The sequence below is a fragment of the Sminthopsis crassicaudata genome, chromosome 2 (genome assembly GCF_048593235.1).
Source record: "Sminthopsis crassicaudata isolate SCR6 chromosome 2, ASM4859323v1, whole genome shotgun sequence".
Lineage (NCBI taxonomy): Eukaryota > Metazoa > Chordata > Mammalia > Dasyuromorphia > Dasyuridae > Sminthopsis > Sminthopsis crassicaudata.
The window spans coordinates 280,074,708-280,092,779 of record NC_133618.1 but is presented as its reverse complement, the minus strand read 5'-3'; the positions used below and the strand labels follow the sequence as shown (position 1 = coordinate 280,092,779).

Here is an 18,072-nt window from a genome sequence, read left to right as displayed (position 1 = left end):
GGTAATTTTCTCCAGTTTGAAATATCTTTAAAATCCAAGAGTGTCTTACCTATTGTGTCACGCCTAGTATAGATTTCTTCTGTATGTTTGGTGTGTTCTAGCTGCTCTTTTTCACTTTATATTCTTGAGTTTCCTTTTCTGTCTTCACCATATTGGATGATGAGATTTAGAATAAGAGTACTAAGTGTTGATTCAATATCATTAATGATGAGAACAGATCATTAAGAAACACTGGAAGATGTATATCATTTTGCATTTGTGTAATTTATCTTCCATATCTTAAAACCTTAAATTCTCAGTTGACATTAGATGGAAAGTAGCAAAGCATGGTATCGAATCCCAGCTCTAAAAAACATTATAAATCTCTTGACAAGGAGAGGACAGATCTTCTCTGACTTTCAGATTAATTTAATTTGTGAATGGAATTGGGAAAAAGGAATAATTAGAAATGGATTCCAGTTTTGGAAAAGTGCTACAAAATTGTTAAGTCCTATTATGTATATTCTTCACATGAAAAGTATATGTAACCTTTCAACTCTTTCATGGTCTCAAAGTTGATTTCAACCTATCTTGGAGACTTTTTTCTAGAAAGGGCATCTCTTGATTTCTTGGATTATAATAGAGCTAGAAGGAAGATATCTAGTTATATAGGTTTATAAATCTAGAGCTATAATCTAGAGCCACAAAACAGGTGAGAACACAACTTTAAAGAGGTTCAATGAGTTACCCAGAGTCACCTATGTAATAAGTGGCTGAATCATGTTCTCACCTCAGTTATCATGCCCACATTATAAGCCATAATTGCATAAATAATTTAAGTAAATTGGAAAATACTCTCAGACTTGATATTTAAAATCTCTCAGATTTACTAGCTACTATCTGTTCAGTAAAATGTCAGACTTTCTTTTTTAGATTTATATCACAACTCGGATTAGAATTGAACAAACCTTTTTTCATTAATAAACTGATAGGGCTATGCATCATTACCTACTAATAATGGGGAAATTCAAATATATTCAGCTGCTGAGAAAGCAATAAAACTGATTAAACTGTTCCACTTGTTCTTATATGTGTGGAAAAGAGTTTACTAAGTAACACATCAGTGGAAAGCACAGCTAGGTCAATTGTCCTCAATTTGGTTCTTTCTCCCAAAGGATATAGGCCAGGTATCTAAAAACTGTACAGAAATTTTGAAAGAAGCAACATAAATTCATAGTCAGAATCCTAACCGCCCCCCCCAAAAGAAGATAATCCAGTCAAACTTTTAAAATTGACTTCATGAAATTACATTTCCACAAGCTGAAAACATTAGTGGAAAGAAAGTCTTATCAACAATATCCTCCAAGAACTTTAGAGCCTCTTTAAATGGAAGGGGAAAAAAAGCTTGGGGCCAAAAAACCCCCAACATATTAGTGTAGAAAAAGATAAAGCAATTGTCAAGTTTAAGGAAGAAACAAACTGCCCCAAACTGAGGGGAGAAAAAAAATATTTTTTCTTACCTGCTAACCAGCATTATTTTCTCTTATCTTGAAGCCAGACAGGGGAAAGTTTTGTTCATAGAACAAAGTCAATATGGAATGGTAAATAGGAACTGCTAATTGCTACTCTAATGTTTTCTGTATTCTTGTCATATTGGTTAGTTGATGTCAGCACATCTATTCTGCAAAGTAGCACATATTTTAAGGAAATATGACATTTAGAAATGTCATTATGAATGTCGTGATGAATCCAGTGTTCTCAATAAATATGCAGTATAAATACTGTAGCTGGATATTTCTCCGAAAATTCCATCACTTAGCTCAGCATTTTCAAGCAAATGTTACTGGCAAGTACTTAGTATAGGTTAAAGTACTACCAAAAAAAGTTACTTTTTATAACTTGTCTTCAAGAATCCAGGTTCCAGTCATAAAATCATAGCATTTTGGGACTGAAAGTGGCCTTAAATAATTATCTATGCCAGTGCTATCATCTTATAAAGAAGGAAATGATTAATTTTACTTTTTATTTTCTTTATTTAAAATGTGTTTTTTTTTTCAACATGTGAAAAACTGAAAGGCAAATGATTTCATAAAGTGATGAGTACTTAAAATATCAATCATGAAGCACTTGTGAAATGTTGGGGGAGAGGGGATGAAGGTAAGGAGGGTATGAAAAAGGGACAAAGCCCCTGCTGCTAAGAAGTAGCATTTTACATTTCACAAACTGTGGGAAATTTTAAAGAAATTACAAATAGCATGCATATTTTCTTATGTATTAGTAGTTATCCATTGTCTTTCATTGCCTGCCTGATGAGTAGATATTTGATGTCTTTTGATTTGATGTACTTTGACAATCAGCCTAGTGAGCTACTCCAACCTACAGTCTTTACTGTGGGATGTATTATAGGAGGAAAAAGAATGAGTTGCAGGGGGTTTCATCTGGAGGTGCTATCTAGGTCAAGGTGAGTAAGGATTGAAGATAGAGATTATGGAATATTTATACACATGAAAAGCTTACCTGTTGAAATTAACACAAATCCCAAAGACTAAAGAAATTTGATCTTAGGACCTACAATATGAACACCATTCTTTTTTCTCATTTACCAAATGTTTATTGCTATCAGAAATATTAACCCCATCAATTTTAACTTACCATTGATTAAAATGGTGCTTCAAAGTTCACAAAGCACTGGATATAGATTTTTCATATGAGCTTCATTACAACATTGTGAGGGGAGGAACACAAGGTTTTCTTTGTTTTCACTTTGGTCTGAACCTGTGATTTCAGGCTCTGAAGAACTGTTGGCAGGGATCAGGGACAGTGCTTAGCTGCCTCCCTATCTGTCAGGCAGAGGCATAGCTCACTTCAGAGAGCTCTGTGACTCCAGCACTGGCCCTTTATTCTCTTCCTCTTATATATCTAGGAGCTGAGACTGGGTTAGAAAGACTGGTCTGAGGTTGAATTGAGCAGGCCCTTATTGCAAAGGTAGGACCCACTGCAGAGGAGTGCATTGCTTCTAATGATAATCATCAACATCCAACAGCTGGCATTTATGTAGTACTTACTGTGTGCGGGGCAGCCTCCCAAGGAAAATAAGGCAGGCAAGGTTAAGTTGCTAGTATGTATTGGAGGCCAGATTTGAACTTGGGTTTTCCTGGCATGGTGACATAGTGGAGTGCTGAGCCTGGAGTCAAAGAGACCCAAGTTCAAATTCAGCCTTAGACAGTTACTTGCAGTGTGACTCTGGGTTGCTTAATCCTGTTTACCTAAGATTTCTCATCTGTAAAATGAGCTGGACAAGGAAATGGCAAACCACTCCACTATCTCTGCCAAGAAAACCCCAAATGAGGTCACAAAGAGTCAGACCCAACTGAAACTACTGGGCAACAACAGAACTTCTTGACTTCAGAAGCAGTGCTTTATCAGGTGTACCACCTAGCTTCTAATTAGCTTGCCATATTGTCTTATTAAATCCAGGAGCAAACTTGTGAGCCAGACCAATTATGGAACCCATCTGCAAAAGCAAGTTTAACCAAGTGATTCATGGATTGCCTAACAGTTCTAACAGGCATTTATGAAGCATCTACTATGTTCAAGACATAGTGCTTAGCACTAGAGAAAAAAAAAAAAAAAAAAAAAAGCCCCTGCCTTCATTTATCTTGCATTTTATTGAATGAGAGATCCAACATAAAAGCAGAGAAACACACTCGTGATCATTTGAGGGCAATAACATTACCACTAGGCCAGTAATGTCTCTGTTCCAAAAAGCTGGTTGCCAAAAAAGAAAAAAAAGAAAAGAAATTCCATTATATCTCTAAGGTCAAAGTAAATAATATACTTATTATCTTTTAAAACACTGCTGACCACCATAAAGATTTTTATGGCCTTCACTTTCTTCTCCCCCTAGAAATTATTGGGTTTTAAAAGCACTGTCACAGAAGCTCCTAGGATTACAAATTTAGTTGGAAAGGACCCTAATGATCTACCTCATTTTATAGAGAGGAAACTGAGGCTCAGTCAAAGTCCAAGATCTGTTAGGTATTCAGTAATAGAGCTTGGACTCATATCTAGGTTTTTTGACTCTAACTAAACTCTTTTGATGTGGTATCAGGGAAGAGGAGGAAAGGGCTTCCTATAATTATTTACAGATGCATACTGTAATAATCTGCATATAGACCATACTTCTCAAAATCTGGCAGGTGTAAATGCTAAACATGGTCCATAATAAGCACTATTTTTCAGTTTATATAACTATTTATTTTCCTACCCAAGAGTCTTCATTTTAGGAATTATAGTTTATGTGGAAAGAACAGCCTGGTGAGTAGTAAGCATGGGAGGCCTATAATCAGGGAAGTTGTGGATTAGAATTTTGCCGCCAGTCCTCACTTACTCTGTGACTTTGGGCAAGTTATACACGATCTTAACTTTGCTTTCTTCATTTACAAAATGGAGTGGTTTTGAAGACCTTCAAGAATGTGGTACTGTTAGTATTTTAAATTTTCACATAAAACCAGGGTTATTGGAAATATTTTTTCAAGATTCTATTATATAATATTTCATCAAGGGATTTACATTTTAAGATAAATGTACATAAATTACCAGTCAGAAAGAGTTGGACCATTTTTATTTCTTCAGAGATCATCTTTGCTCTCACTATTCCAAAACACCAAGAATCATAGAATTTTTACAGTTAAATGGGAACTTAAGATATCTTCAACATGTAGTTTTCATTTTTAGCAAATACAAATTATACATTTCGGTAATCTATTTTGATCTTTTTAATTTATATTAATATTAATATTTCAACTATCAGAAAAATACATATTTGATTCTACCATTTTATTCACCCAAAACTAACAAATCAATAATTATAAAGGTGTATTTCTACCTGCCTCATCTATCTAAGCAGAAAGATTCTGGTATACTGAAGAGAAAAACTCTTTTTTGGGAGCCAAACTGGATAGGTCCAGCTTTGCCTATATATATATATATATATATATATATATATATATATGTAGTATAAATGTAGACAAATCACTTACCTGCCCTCATGTTTATCCTCATCTATACAACAAAGTTATTAGATTAGATTTCATAAAAGTTCCCTTCCACTTCCAACATTCTCTCATTCTAACCCACGAAAGATAACCACAGGAATATAAACACGAAAAAAAGAGCAAATAATGACATCATCCTCCAGCTCCTTCCGCTTATACTTGGATCTAGTCTGTTCTCTGAAGATTCCCTAGAATCTTGAGACTTACCGGTTCACCTTGCTAGGTGTAGTCTTTGAAAAGTTTAAATTCATCTGCCTAAGGAGGCTTCTTGATTGGTTTCTGCCACCATTCCCTCTAATTGTTTTTCTTTAGGGGCCTCATGGTTGCCTTGCAAAGACCTACACCAACACTAACTCTCTTGTTTTGGAATATCTGAGCTGGAAAAGCCTTGAAAATTCACGTGGCCGCCTCCCTTCCATTTCATAAATGAAGCTCCTTAACCCCACCGAAGGGAAATGGCCAGCCCTAAGTCGGCCACAGGTACTAAGGGGAGTCCGGCGAAAGGGGGCGAAGGGCCCGCCCACTTTGGGATTCTCAAACTTGGTGGCCATCAAAGGCCCAAGAGTTTTTCCCAGCTGAGAGGACTGCCGCATCCTAGAAAGAGCTCCGGTTTAGGAGCTCGGAGGCTCAGTCACTCAGTGTGATTGTGAATAAACCACGGCATTCCTCTGTGCCTCGTAGATTTGCGATAATAATGTGTAGCCCCTACCTCACCGGGTTATTAGAAGGAAAGGACTTTGTAAACCTTAACGGCCCAATAGAAAACTGAACAATAAACAGAGGAAGTTAATTCCTGATTCCTTGCCACTCCCTACACTTGTCTCAACATATCCCTTATTACTTTCCTGAATTTCATAATCATTTGATCGCCTTCCTTCCTAATGAATAACTAGGACTTCTATTAGCAGTATTCTCTGTTCCCTGACGTATTTATGTTTTTATGTGCCGGTTTATGTATTTTATTTATAGGAAAGGCAGTCTATAAGCACCATTCTTCCCTCTTTTGCGATGGGGGACTCTTTAGCCTATGGTGCTGGGGGACGGGCCTGCACAAAGAAATGGGCTTGCAAGCCTTTTAGTTGCCTCTAGCTTCTTTAAAATTAGCCTCTCGGTGAGTGTCAGGGTCACAAGCCCTTCTTTGGAATGCTTATGGTGAGAACTCTATCCTTAGGGAAATAGGAAAGAATCTGATCCCCTGGCAAAGTGTCTCAGTGAGCTCTCTTTACGTCTCACTTTACCTCATATTCCACCCAACCTGTTTTTAAAGGCAAAGGCTTTGCTCTGGGCATCTTTAACAAAGGAGAAAAGGCTTTCTTGTGTCTTGAGGAAAAGCCCATGACCCTTTGCCTCTTCATCGGACTTAAAAAGAGCTTTTAAATAGTTACGCTTCCGAAAAAAAAACAAAGAAAAAATACGCCAAGCCAGTCTTAATTTGTTGTTAATGTCTCATCATGTAGTCACCTGCTGTCATTTCCCAGCATCAGCTGTTTGGAGAGTAAAGGCCTGAAAATCGGGCCTTTGTGCATCAGGACTGTTGCAATCCCACCCACAGCCATGAGTTTTGTTTTCCTGGAAGAATGGATAAGTGACCTCAACACACCCCCATTGGTACAGCTGTCCTAAGGGAATGGGAACCTTTCTAAATAACATCCTGTTCTCTGAGTGCATATATAAACTGGATAAATGCAGCACCACACCTTGCCAGACAAACTGTATATTAAATATCTGGGTTCATTACAGCTGTTGTCACTGTACATATAAACATAAAAAGCCCCTTCTTTCTGCTCTTCCCACCCCAAGTTCCTCAGTTGTTGCCTATGAATTCTCCAAATTGAAAGAACTTATATCATTTTCTCTTTTGGTCATTATTTTACATGGTGTAGGGGTGGTCATCTGCAACAATATTTTTAAAAATTTATTCTTTTTAATTTTCAAAACATACATGGATAATTTGTAAAACCTTGTGTTCCAAATTCCTTCTACCCTCTCCCCTAGATAGCAAGTAATCCAATATATGTTAAACATGGTAAAATATATATATATTAAATCCAATATATGCATACCTATTTATATAATTATCCTGATACACAACAAAAATCAAATCAAAAAGGGAAAAAATGAAAAAACAAAATGCAAGCAAACAATAACAAAAAGAGTGAAAATGCTATGTTACCACCTACACTCAGTTCTCACAATCCTCTCTCTGGTTGTAGATGTCTCTCTTCATCACAAGTTTGGAACTGGTCTCAATCATCTCATTGTTGGAAAAAGTCATATCTATCAGAATTGATCATCATATACTCTTGTTGTTGCTGTGTACAATGATCTCCTGGTTCTGCGCATTTCGCTCAGCATCAGTTCATGTAAAGCTCTCCAGGTCTCTCTGACATCTTGCTAACTGTTTCTTCCAGAACAATAATATTCCATAACATTCATATACCATAACTTATTCAGCCATTCTCCAGTTGATGTTTCCAGTTCCTTGCCACTACAAAAAGGACTGCCACAAATATTTTTGTACATGTGGGTCCATTTTTCTCCTTTAAGATTAGAGGTGGGCAGTCATCTGACTAATAACCCAGCCCTAGTAACCTACACCTGTTTCCACAAGATCCTATTTTACAAGACATTCTGAGGATTAGCCCTTCTGGGTCTTCTTGGGCTAACCTCAATATATCCACTCCTCATTTTTCTCCATACTTTTTTTTTTTTTTTTTTTTTTTTTTTTTTTTTTTTTTTGAGGCTGGGGTTAAGCGACTTGACCAGGGTCACACAGCTAGGAAGTGCCAAGTGTCTGAGACCAGATTTGAACTCAGGTCCTCCTGAATTCAAGACTAGTGCTCTATCCACTGCACCACCTAGCTCCCCCTTTCTACATACTTCTGTACAATTTGTTAGAGTAGGAGTTTTGCTGCTGCCATCCTCAAGTTAGGAGACAAAAAGAAGTGAGAGGCAAGTAAGGATTATTCAACTCTGTCCTTTGCTGTTGATTGAAATCAAAACAGATGATTAAAGGTTATAACTCTTACAGGGAATACTACCTCAAGAAGAAACAATTCTCTAAAAATCAGGATCACTCTATGCTAGGAATAGACAACCAAATTCTTTCAACCTGAATCTCAGTAGCAATGGATGAATTTGATACCTGTGGTAGCTGTTAATGACTAAATGTTCAACATCAGATGATAAACATCATAATAGCTAACACTTATGTAGCAACTATTATGTCTCAGGTATTTTGGCTAAGCACTTTACAAAAATTATCTCATTTGATCCCACAACCTCCTGAGAAGTAGGTGCTATTATTAGCCTCATTTAAAGGCAAATTGAAGTTAAGTGACTGGCCCAGGGATATATAGTCAAAAACTACCTGAAATGGATTTAATCTTAGGTCTTCTGATTCTAAGCCCATCACTCCATTCACTGTACCACCTACCTTCCCTAGATCCTTCCCTAGGTAGAAAGCTAACGTGATATAATTACCCATCAGCCATCAATCAAGCATCTTGTGGGAGAGGCTGTTAGCCATTGGCTCCAGCTGTTGAGAGCATTGGTAGAGCATTGGTAGACTAAGAACAAATCCATAAAGTAAGTCTGAATTTTTTAATAAGAAAAATCAGTCATTTTATATGACCCGAGACATATTCTCTGATATACTGTTAATATCTTGTAAACTTATTTAAGGCTGAAACTGCTTTTCATTTTGTGTCTCTAAGACTTCACTCAATAACTGCCACATAGTAGTTGCTTAACAATAAATATTTATTGGATTCACTTGCATTTCATTGGATCAATTATGCTAATAAAGCATTTCTGCTGAAAGATTTAATCAAACATTTTATTAAGTTCTTACTGTATGCCAGCCTACTATGCTAAATGTTGTGGATACAAACATCAGTTCAAGGGATACAATTGGATGGTATATTTTATAATATCTTTTGTAAGATATTTTTAAATTACTTCATGTGCAAATTCTTCTTTGGGAATATGCTACAGTTTAGTTACGTCTATAGTATCTCTCTACTTCCCTTTAGCTCACTCAGTTTTGATTCTTTGGAGACTGTAATAGTTATTATAGCATCACTGGAAGAAAGATGATGGTAAAAATAAGTCACAACTAGATGGATAATCATGAGTCTTTTTTTTTTTTTTTTTTTTTTTACTATTAGACTTGTTTGAATTGTTAAATTGATCTATTTTAGATCCCTGGGCAGAGGCCATGTAATATTCCAGGGTGTGCAGTCAACACCAAAAAGGAACATTTGAAAGTTATGTTAAACCTAAAGAGAATCCCTCTTTTATGACACCAGTAAACATCTTTGGTATGAGTATGTTTCATAGTTTTGAAATTAATGATCAGAGTATCATTGTACAAAAAGATATCTGTGATTGCTTTGTGTGATCTGAACATAGATGTAGGTGACTATTGTTCCAGGAAACCTTTTAAGGCTAAATTTTGCTTTACTAAGTTAAATACATTGAAAAAGAATAAGGACAATAGGTTTTTCTAGTCTCTAAATAGTTCTAGCAATTACTGGGAATATCTAGTCTGCTGTACAGAACTGTCTGTACAAACAATTACCAACCCACTTCTTAGGGTTTGGTGAGGATCAATGAAATAATATATTTAAAGCACATTGCAGAACTTAATATATAAATGTGACATCATCATTATATCATAATTCAAGGATTTCCTCCATATATTTATCAATTATTCTTCCCTCCCCCCAGGCTGGGGTTAAGTGACTTGCCCAGGGTCACACAGCTGGTAAGTGTTAAGTATCTGAGACCAGATTTGAACTCTGGTCCTCCTGAATTCAAGGCTGGTGCTCTACCCACTGCGCCACCTAGCTGCCCCTATCAATTATTCTTAAAAAAAAATTATTCTTATAAAAGTTATAAGGTAATAAAAAAGTCATATGGATCAGTAGTTACTGATGTCATCTTCCTATCATCTTTTTTATTGTAATAATATCTGTAATTTTATTTGATATATTCACCTCTTTTTGATATTTTTGAAAATCAGTACTTTAAAAATTGTATTGCCTACAGAACAAATCTTCTTATATGATTAATCTTATTCAGCTATTCTTCTCAACTTCATTTTCTTGATGTCACTTCCACTGCTTGATGTCACAGTCACTTTGTGCTGCATACATTGGGAAACAAGATGTTGGAATCTAAATATGGAAACATCAGTAACAAAAACAGATTGTTATAGAAATATTGGCAGACCTGTTCCATTTTTTCATACATTCTTTGCCATTCATATTCATAATTCATAAATAATTCATACATTATTCATAAATTCTCTTAGAATTATCTGGTTTAATAGAATAATATGTGAAACTTTATACAGATTCATTTTTACTTCAGTGACTCTTTGCTCTACTGTAATGGTTCTGTTCTACCTCCTTGATGTTTTGAAAATGAATTTTATAAACAACACCAATTTTGTTGTCGTATTTATAGCATCTGCCTTGACAATAAGATCAAATGTTTGTTGGTAGTTGTGGTTTTTGGGTGTTATGAGTCTCCTTGTTTTGGTCATAGCTATAAAATAGTTAAACTTTTCTAGGAAATGGTTATAATTAAAATCAAAACAGTCACAATGTAGTATTTTTACTTTTTTTGTTATTTGCTTGCCTTTTTTTCTCTCATTTTTTTTCCTTTTTGATCTGATTTTTCTTGTGCAGCATAATAATTGTGGAAATATGTATAGAAGAATTGCACATGTTTAATATATATTGGATTACTTGCTGTTTAAAAGAGGGGTAGGGAGAAGAGAAAAAATTTAGAACACAAGATTTTGAAGGAGTGAATGTTGAAAACTCTTTGCATGTATTTTGAAAATACAAGGCTAAAAACAAAATAAATCAAGTCAAAGATATTGTTATCACCTTCTTTCTTCTAGATTACTTTTGATTTTTAATTTTGTTCTAACCAACAGTCCTAACAAATATGCAAATATATGCAGAATAGAAAATGACTTCCACATTTTCACTTATGTATTTCCTACTATTATGATTGTTTATTTTGGTGCTCATCGTTTCTCACACCTTTCAGTCTCTCTTGGAAACAATATCTATGACATAGAAGTAGGAATATTCCTCTAACTTTTGTCTTTATTCACTTCTTAATCTCAAATCATATTTTCCAGCATATTTCCAACCATAATTTATCCCTTATGCCCATTTTCACATTAAATTTCTTAAACATCAGTGTATATGCTGACATGTCAAGTTCTTTTGAAGAACTTGATTATCTTTATCATTATCTCTTAATTTTCTGCAATTGATGTGAGCACATAGTCTTGTTTATTACATTCGTGATAGTCTTTTTTTGCTTTATAGTGAGAATGTCAATATTGACATAGTTCAGTTATTCCATTGAATGGCAAATGAATGAGTGAATGAATGAATGAATAAGCCAGAATTTATTAAATACCAGTGCTAAGACATCTGCTAAAACTTGAGGATACAGAAAGAAAAGCAAGATAATCTCTATTACATTCTGAGAAGCTCACATTCTAAAAGGAAGAGGTTCCTTCTTTTCTTTTTCAATAGTATTTTATTTTTCCAAATATGTATATAATTATCAACATTCATTTTTATAAGACTTTGGATTCCAAATTATTTACCTCCCTCCCTTACCTTCCCACTCCCCAAGATAGCAAGCAATCTGATATAGGTTTAAACATGAACAATCCTTTTAAGCAAATTCCATATTTGTCATGTTGTGCAAGAAAAATAAGGACAGAAAGGAAAAAAAATCACACTAAAAAACAAACCAAAGAAAAGGTGAAAATATTATGTATGCTTCAATCCATATTTATTCTCTAAAGTTCTCTCTCTAGATATGGATGGCATTTTCTATCCCAAATCTACTGGAATTACCTTGAATCTCAGCATAGCTGAGAAGAGCCAAGTCAATCACAGTTGATCATCACATAATTTAGTTGTTACTGTGTACAGTGTTCTCTTGGTTCTGCTCATTTCCCTTAGCATTAGTTCATGTAAATCTTTCCAGGCTTTTCTGAAATCATCCTGTTCATCTTTTCTTATAGAACAATAATATTCCATTACATCCATTACCATAATTTAGTCATTCCCCAACTGAAGGGCATCCACTCAGTTTCCAGTTCCTTGCAGGGCATCCTAAAACCTGTGTTATGAATCACTTTTGGAAAGGTTGTCTGGTGAAATCTATAGACCCTATTTCAGAATAATGTTTTTAAATGCATAAAATACATAGGATTTCAAATAAAATGAAATATATTTAAATTTATAATATTTTAAAGTTCACAGATACTAAATTTTTAAAATCTTGTAATGGGTAAGAGAGCATAGATGAAGGGTTAGCTAAAACAATCCAGTGGTCCTTAAAATATAGTGGCAAGACTATTGATAATATATTTTCTTAAGTGTTATTTTCGTTGATAGCTACATACATTTTCAATTTTGAATCATTTGATTATTTCAAAGACTGAAGTAGGCAAGAACTTTCTTTTCCAGGTCTTCAATTGCTATGGCTATTGAGAGAGTCACTAGCTCCAACACCTGCAGAAGAAGTATAGGGTCAGATCTCTGTAGGAAATGCTCCCCCAGATAATGGCTGTGAGAACTAGCTTGGGGAGCAGGGCTGTTAGCCTGGGGGGCTGCTGTTCTTCCAGCTGTCAGGTAAAGTCTGGACCACATCCCCTAGAGGGGAGACGGTGTTCAGAGGGGTGTTCTGACCTAACTATCCAAAATGATTTGTTAACTAGTTGGGGCTTGAACAAGGAACTCAAGCTTTAAAAAAAACAAGACATATAGTGCAGTCAACCTTCTGCCTACTGTTTTTCTCTTCAACTGCAGTCATTGCAAAAGTAGAAGACCATAGAAAATAGGGCTTTCAAAAATTTTTTTACTTTCTATTTAAGTGTTACTTTGATCAAATGATTTATAACTTTATAACTCACCTTCTAGTGATGATCTTCTCTGTAATTACATAGGCTGGCCCTCAGATAGCAGATGCTATCTGTCATAGGAACCATACTTGAAACATCTCCAATTTGGCAAAATTTCCTAGTATTTTAAGTTTGCTTGTATAGTTTTTGGAGATTATTTGAGCATTTGAGGGAAACATAAGGAGGAGAACTTTTGTAGGGAGTTAATTACCTAGTAAAAAAATTTTTTATTAGGTCACATGGTACCCTTTCTAGGATGGGGTTCATTTATCCATTGGAGTAAAGATTTTATTTAGAGAGTATCTTGTTTACCTCAGGAGCAACTAGATGGAACAGAGGACAGAGTTCTGGAGTCAGGAAAACTCATCTTTTTGAGTTCAAATCGGGCCTCAGATACATACTATCTGTGTAACCCTAGCAATTCTCATTGACAAATTAATTGGAGAAGAAAATGGCAAACTACTCCTATATCTTTGCCAAGAAAACTCCAAATGGTGTCAGAGTCAGATAAAAACTGAAAACTACTGAACTGAATTTAACTTAATCTATTTACCTCAAAAATAATTAGAAAACATAATGGGAGTCATTGTGAAATTTAGTCTTTTAAAAATTTATTTTTACATATCTCATATCTATCAGAATGCCTTACATATAGTAAGCTCTTAGTAAATGTATATTAAATTGAATTACCTTTAATACTGTCTTTTCCCCTTCAGGTATATTGATCCAATTATAGCTGATACTTCTGTGCTTTATCAACATAAAATACTATCCAGGAAAAATGATAAAATTTTTCCTCATGGTGAATAAGCAAGGACAGACCAGACTTTCTAGATACTATGAACATATAGAAATCAATAAAAGAACTATTCTGGAAGCAGATGTCATCAAAACATGCTTATCACGGTCCAAGGAACAAGTAAGTTTCTGTGGTTCTCTTTTATCTCACGTAGGCAGCCTAGCCAGACATATTATTATAGGATTTTTGAAGGATCATTTTTTAAAGTTGTTTTTTTTTTTTTCTTTTCAGTAGGTACTGTTTCCCTTCACAAAAATTTGCCAAGTAGCAGATATAGTGTGGGGCCCCAAACACAGCTCCTTTCTCTTTCCTTAGGACCAAAGAACACTGCAAATTCCTTGCATGGTCCCTTTAAAAAAAATGGTGTACTGGAAATGGCAACTCAAATGTCTTTCTCCTATCCTAAAATGTTGATGGGTGTATTTCTCTTTTTTGGGTTAATTTAGAAGTCATTCCTCATGAAACTTGTTAGTCCTCTAAGGAAAAACTAGTTTTTCAACGAAGCTAAAAGACTAGTCTGGAAGTGAAGTGAAATCCTTTTGGCCTACTTTTTGCCTATTATATGACATTCTGTCTTGGTTTATATTCTCATTGCCATTTGCCTACCTTTACAGTAAATGGGCCTCTAAAACTACAATGAAACTAGAAGATTTCATATAACTTATTCCACTGCCAAAACATTCATTTGAACTTTTTGATATCTTTTATTTCTGAGTGGAAAAAACAGAGAAAAAAATCCTGAATAGGTAAATCTACTATATCTTCAATATTGAGGGTTTATAGGTTAAAAACTTTGATCCAGAAGGGAACCTTAAAAGTTATCTAGTCCAGGACTTCTTTTTTTTTTTTTTTTTTTTTTCCCTGAGGCTAGGGTTAAGTGACTTGTCCAGGGTCACACAGCTAGGAAAGTGTTAAGTGTCTGAGAGTAGATTTGAACTCCTTTCCTCCTGAATTCAGGGTTGGTGCTCTAGCCACTGCGCCACCTAGCTATTCCTAGCCCAGGACTTCTTAAACTTTTCCCAATTGCAATCCCTTTTCACCTAAGAAAATTTTATGTAACCCAGAAAATAAGTACATAAATCAAATATTTACTGGTAATAAATCATAAAGAAATTTATTTTAAAACAATTCTTTGGTATACATATATTATTTTACTGCTTATTATAGAGCAAAGCAAATTTGAATACAAATGAGTTGGAAGTATTTATTTTCACAAAAATAACTAAATCTTGGTGGAATATTTGATACTACAGGATTTAGAGCATTCAGGAACTTTTTCCCAATGACAAATATTTTGCCACTCCCTACATGCAATTTCACAACCCTATGTGAGGTCACAACCCACAGTTTAAGAAGCTTTGATCTAGCTGTTCATAAGCATTTTACAGATGATGAAGCTGAGACCCAGACTTGTCTAAGGTCACTGCGCTAGGAATGAGGTGAGGGAGGACCAGGGGCTCTTGCTCTGGATTCAGTATGCCCCAGTAGACCATGATGCCATATTTTTAAAAAATAAAAATTAAATTAAACTCATACTTGACTACATATATATTCCCAGTAAAGTGAAATGAAGAGTTTAGACGATTCTTTGATTGTCTCCCAATTCTTTTTTTTCTGAAATATCTGGAAAATTGGGATAAAAACAAGAAGCTTTATTAAATTATCTCTGCTAATGTTACAGTTGTTCATTTTGTTCTTAAGCAAATAGAGACAAAACATTATGAGCCATTCCTGAGATGAACATAAAAAAGTTAAGTTGTTTAAGTATTCATATCTTATATATTGAAACTGTTTCCCTTTCTTGGCTTAAGTTTATTTTCCAGTTGTAACATATCAAAAGTCCTCTCCAGGTTACTACTGTGACTTGCCCCATGGTACATTCTACCTCATGTTATCAGAATTGCCTGCTTAGAAGAAAACCAAGTTAATTGGTCAACGCTATGTTAAGAACCATAGAAATATAAGTGAACATAAACAGACTAGTTCTTTACAGAAAGACTGCACTCAGCAAATTAAAGCATTATTTTGAAACCAGCCTTTAAGATGTGAGCTCTGGAATGTATGGTTGTACACTTTTTGAAGCATCTGAAATTATTTCAGAAATCATTTTGCATCTGGTGAGCTTTTGGGTATAAATGAATGCCAAGAGTACAGTTTCTAGGATGACCTCTGTTTTATCTGCAGAAATTCTCTGATGCTTTTTATGCCAGTAACTCCTTAGGGGCTTCAGGAAGATTTCTGAGTCTCCCAAGTGGTTGACTTTCTTTGAAGACTGCAGCTGTCTGTAGAGATGGTACTGGCTCCCAGGTCTGAGAAGTGTGCATATCATCACCTTTTTTTCTGATTAAAAAAGCCAGCTGCAAATGTCCATTACTCTAGCTCTTCTTCCCCCTCCCCCCAACCCCGCACAAAAATATTCAGAAGAATTTCTTTTACTTCAGAATTTCCATAATGAAGACTTGCAATTTTATTATACAGGTGCATCTTGCCTCTTGAGAATAACAAATCATCTTACTGCTAAAAGCCATTAAGTGCTTTTGCAGAGTGGATTTGGTCAAACATACCCTAAATTCCAAAGGAAGAGGTCTGGGATCTTATAGCTGCTTCTACCTTGGATGTGGTCATCATAGTTTCTCCTACTTGTCTCCTTACAATTGCTTTAGTAGATAAGCAAATAAAAGGAGAGGTATTTTTTCATATGATAGTGAAAGGAAAATAGTTATTTATTCACATGAAGCTATGTTTACAGTGGGCGATTGTGTCTAGCATCTGCCCACAAAAGCTATCTTTAAATAATTCATAAAAGGGATAAATACCTATCTCTTTTACTTACCTGGAAAAACAAAATCAAGATTTCTGGTTGACTTACAAATTTCACATGTGAAGTTCTATGATGACTTTTTAAGCACTTTCTGAAATTTTTAAGTCCTTAAGTCGTTTTCCAAGAGATTTAGGGAAAACAGAGAAAATAAAATTTTCCCTGTATTAGATTAGTCACTTTCACATTGGAATCCTCAATGAGCAAAGAGATCGCCCGTGTGCAGATTATTCGTAAACTGTGTCTTCTGGGGCCCCCAGGAGTCAGGCCAAGAAATAAGAAAAAATGAAAGCCTCTTTCCTGGGTAGACAGATTTTTCTTTTCCCTTATTTAATCTCTTCCTCAACCCCCACTCATACCCTTCTCCCTCCCTCTCCCCCCCTTCCCCCGCCTCCAAGTGACCCGAGCAGTCTTTAGAAGGCTATAAGGACTATAAGGAGAAGGGTGAAATAAGGGGTTAATCCTTGCTATAATCTGCATTTGTGGGAGCATATTGACAGACATTCGCACTTTATGTGGGAAATAGGTTCGTTCTTGTAAAGAACCCTCTTAACTTAGAATCTGGTATTTAATGTGTTTTGTCTAGTGCTCTTTTATCGAGTATAAGGATTTTAAGCTCATATATCGGCAGTACGCTGCTCTCTTCATCGTAGTTGGAATCAACGAAACCGAGGTAAGAAACCCTGAAGGCCCGTGATAAAGCAAGAGACTTTGGGAGGCCGAGGCTGTTCTGTAAGGGGCCGCTCTCTCCTCCTGAGGAGATAGTCTGTCAGAGAACAAGAGATGCGGAGGGAGATTGCCGGAGCCGCGGCTGCCCTGGGTGACGGGCAGTTTAAGGTGTTCTCTTCGAGCTTAGATGTGTGGAGACGCCTTAAGCTGCTCGCACAGGTTCGGACAGCAGGGTCACGGCTCTACGTGGAGACTTTTGTCAGCCTTCGGCCCCCCGCCTTGATTCTGGGTTCAAGCTAGGGATGGAGGAGAGAGCAGGCAGCCAGGAAAGTCTTATCGATCATCAGGTTGCTGCAACTGTGAGGGTTGGATTACAGGTATGCAGGTAAGGGAAGGAGGGAGGGAAGGAAGAAGAGAGGAAGGGGGAGAAAGAGAAAGGGGGAGAGAGAGGCAGTGACAGAAAGAGTGAGAGAGAGAAGAGACACAAAGAGACAGACAGAGAGAAAGAGTGAGATAGAAGAGACAGAGACAAAGAAAGTCATACAGACACAAAGAGAGCGAAAGAGGAAGAGAGAGAGAGGAGACAGACAGAAAGTGAGAGACAGAGAGAGACAAAGAAAGAGACAGGGAAGGAGGAAGATAGGGAGAGAGAGGGTAGACAAAGGGAGAGAGAATTTAAAATTAGTACTTTTTATTCTCATATTCAAATCATTAGACTCTGGGTCCTGCCTCTGTTGGGGTACTGATATTCCTATTAGATTCCTTATAACTTCAGAAGTAGCTTTAGAATTAATTTCTTCCT

The 18,072-nt window shown here is 35.9% G+C and overlaps 1 protein-coding gene across 6 annotated transcripts in view; it reads left to right on the top strand.

The window, feature by feature from the left end:
- Positions 1 to 18,072, top strand: part of AP4S1 (adaptor related protein complex 4 subunit sigma 1) — a 52,794-nt gene that overhangs the window by 22,636 nt on the left and 12,086 nt on the right. For 5 of the 6 annotated variants that reach the window (XM_074289579.1, XM_074289576.1, XM_074289580.1 and 2 more), the window contains exons 2-3: positions 13,701 to 13,903; positions 17,188 to 17,274. In XM_074289579.1, coding sequence (XP_074145680.1) covers positions 13,766 to 13,903; positions 17,188 to 17,274 — 225 coding nt within the window. In that variant the 5' untranslated portion in view covers positions 13,701 to 13,765. Of the gene's footprint in view, positions 1 to 9,335; positions 9,359 to 13,700; positions 13,904 to 17,187; positions 17,275 to 18,072 lie in introns of those variants that run through there. The other variant, XM_074289578.1, reaches the window with a different exon arrangement.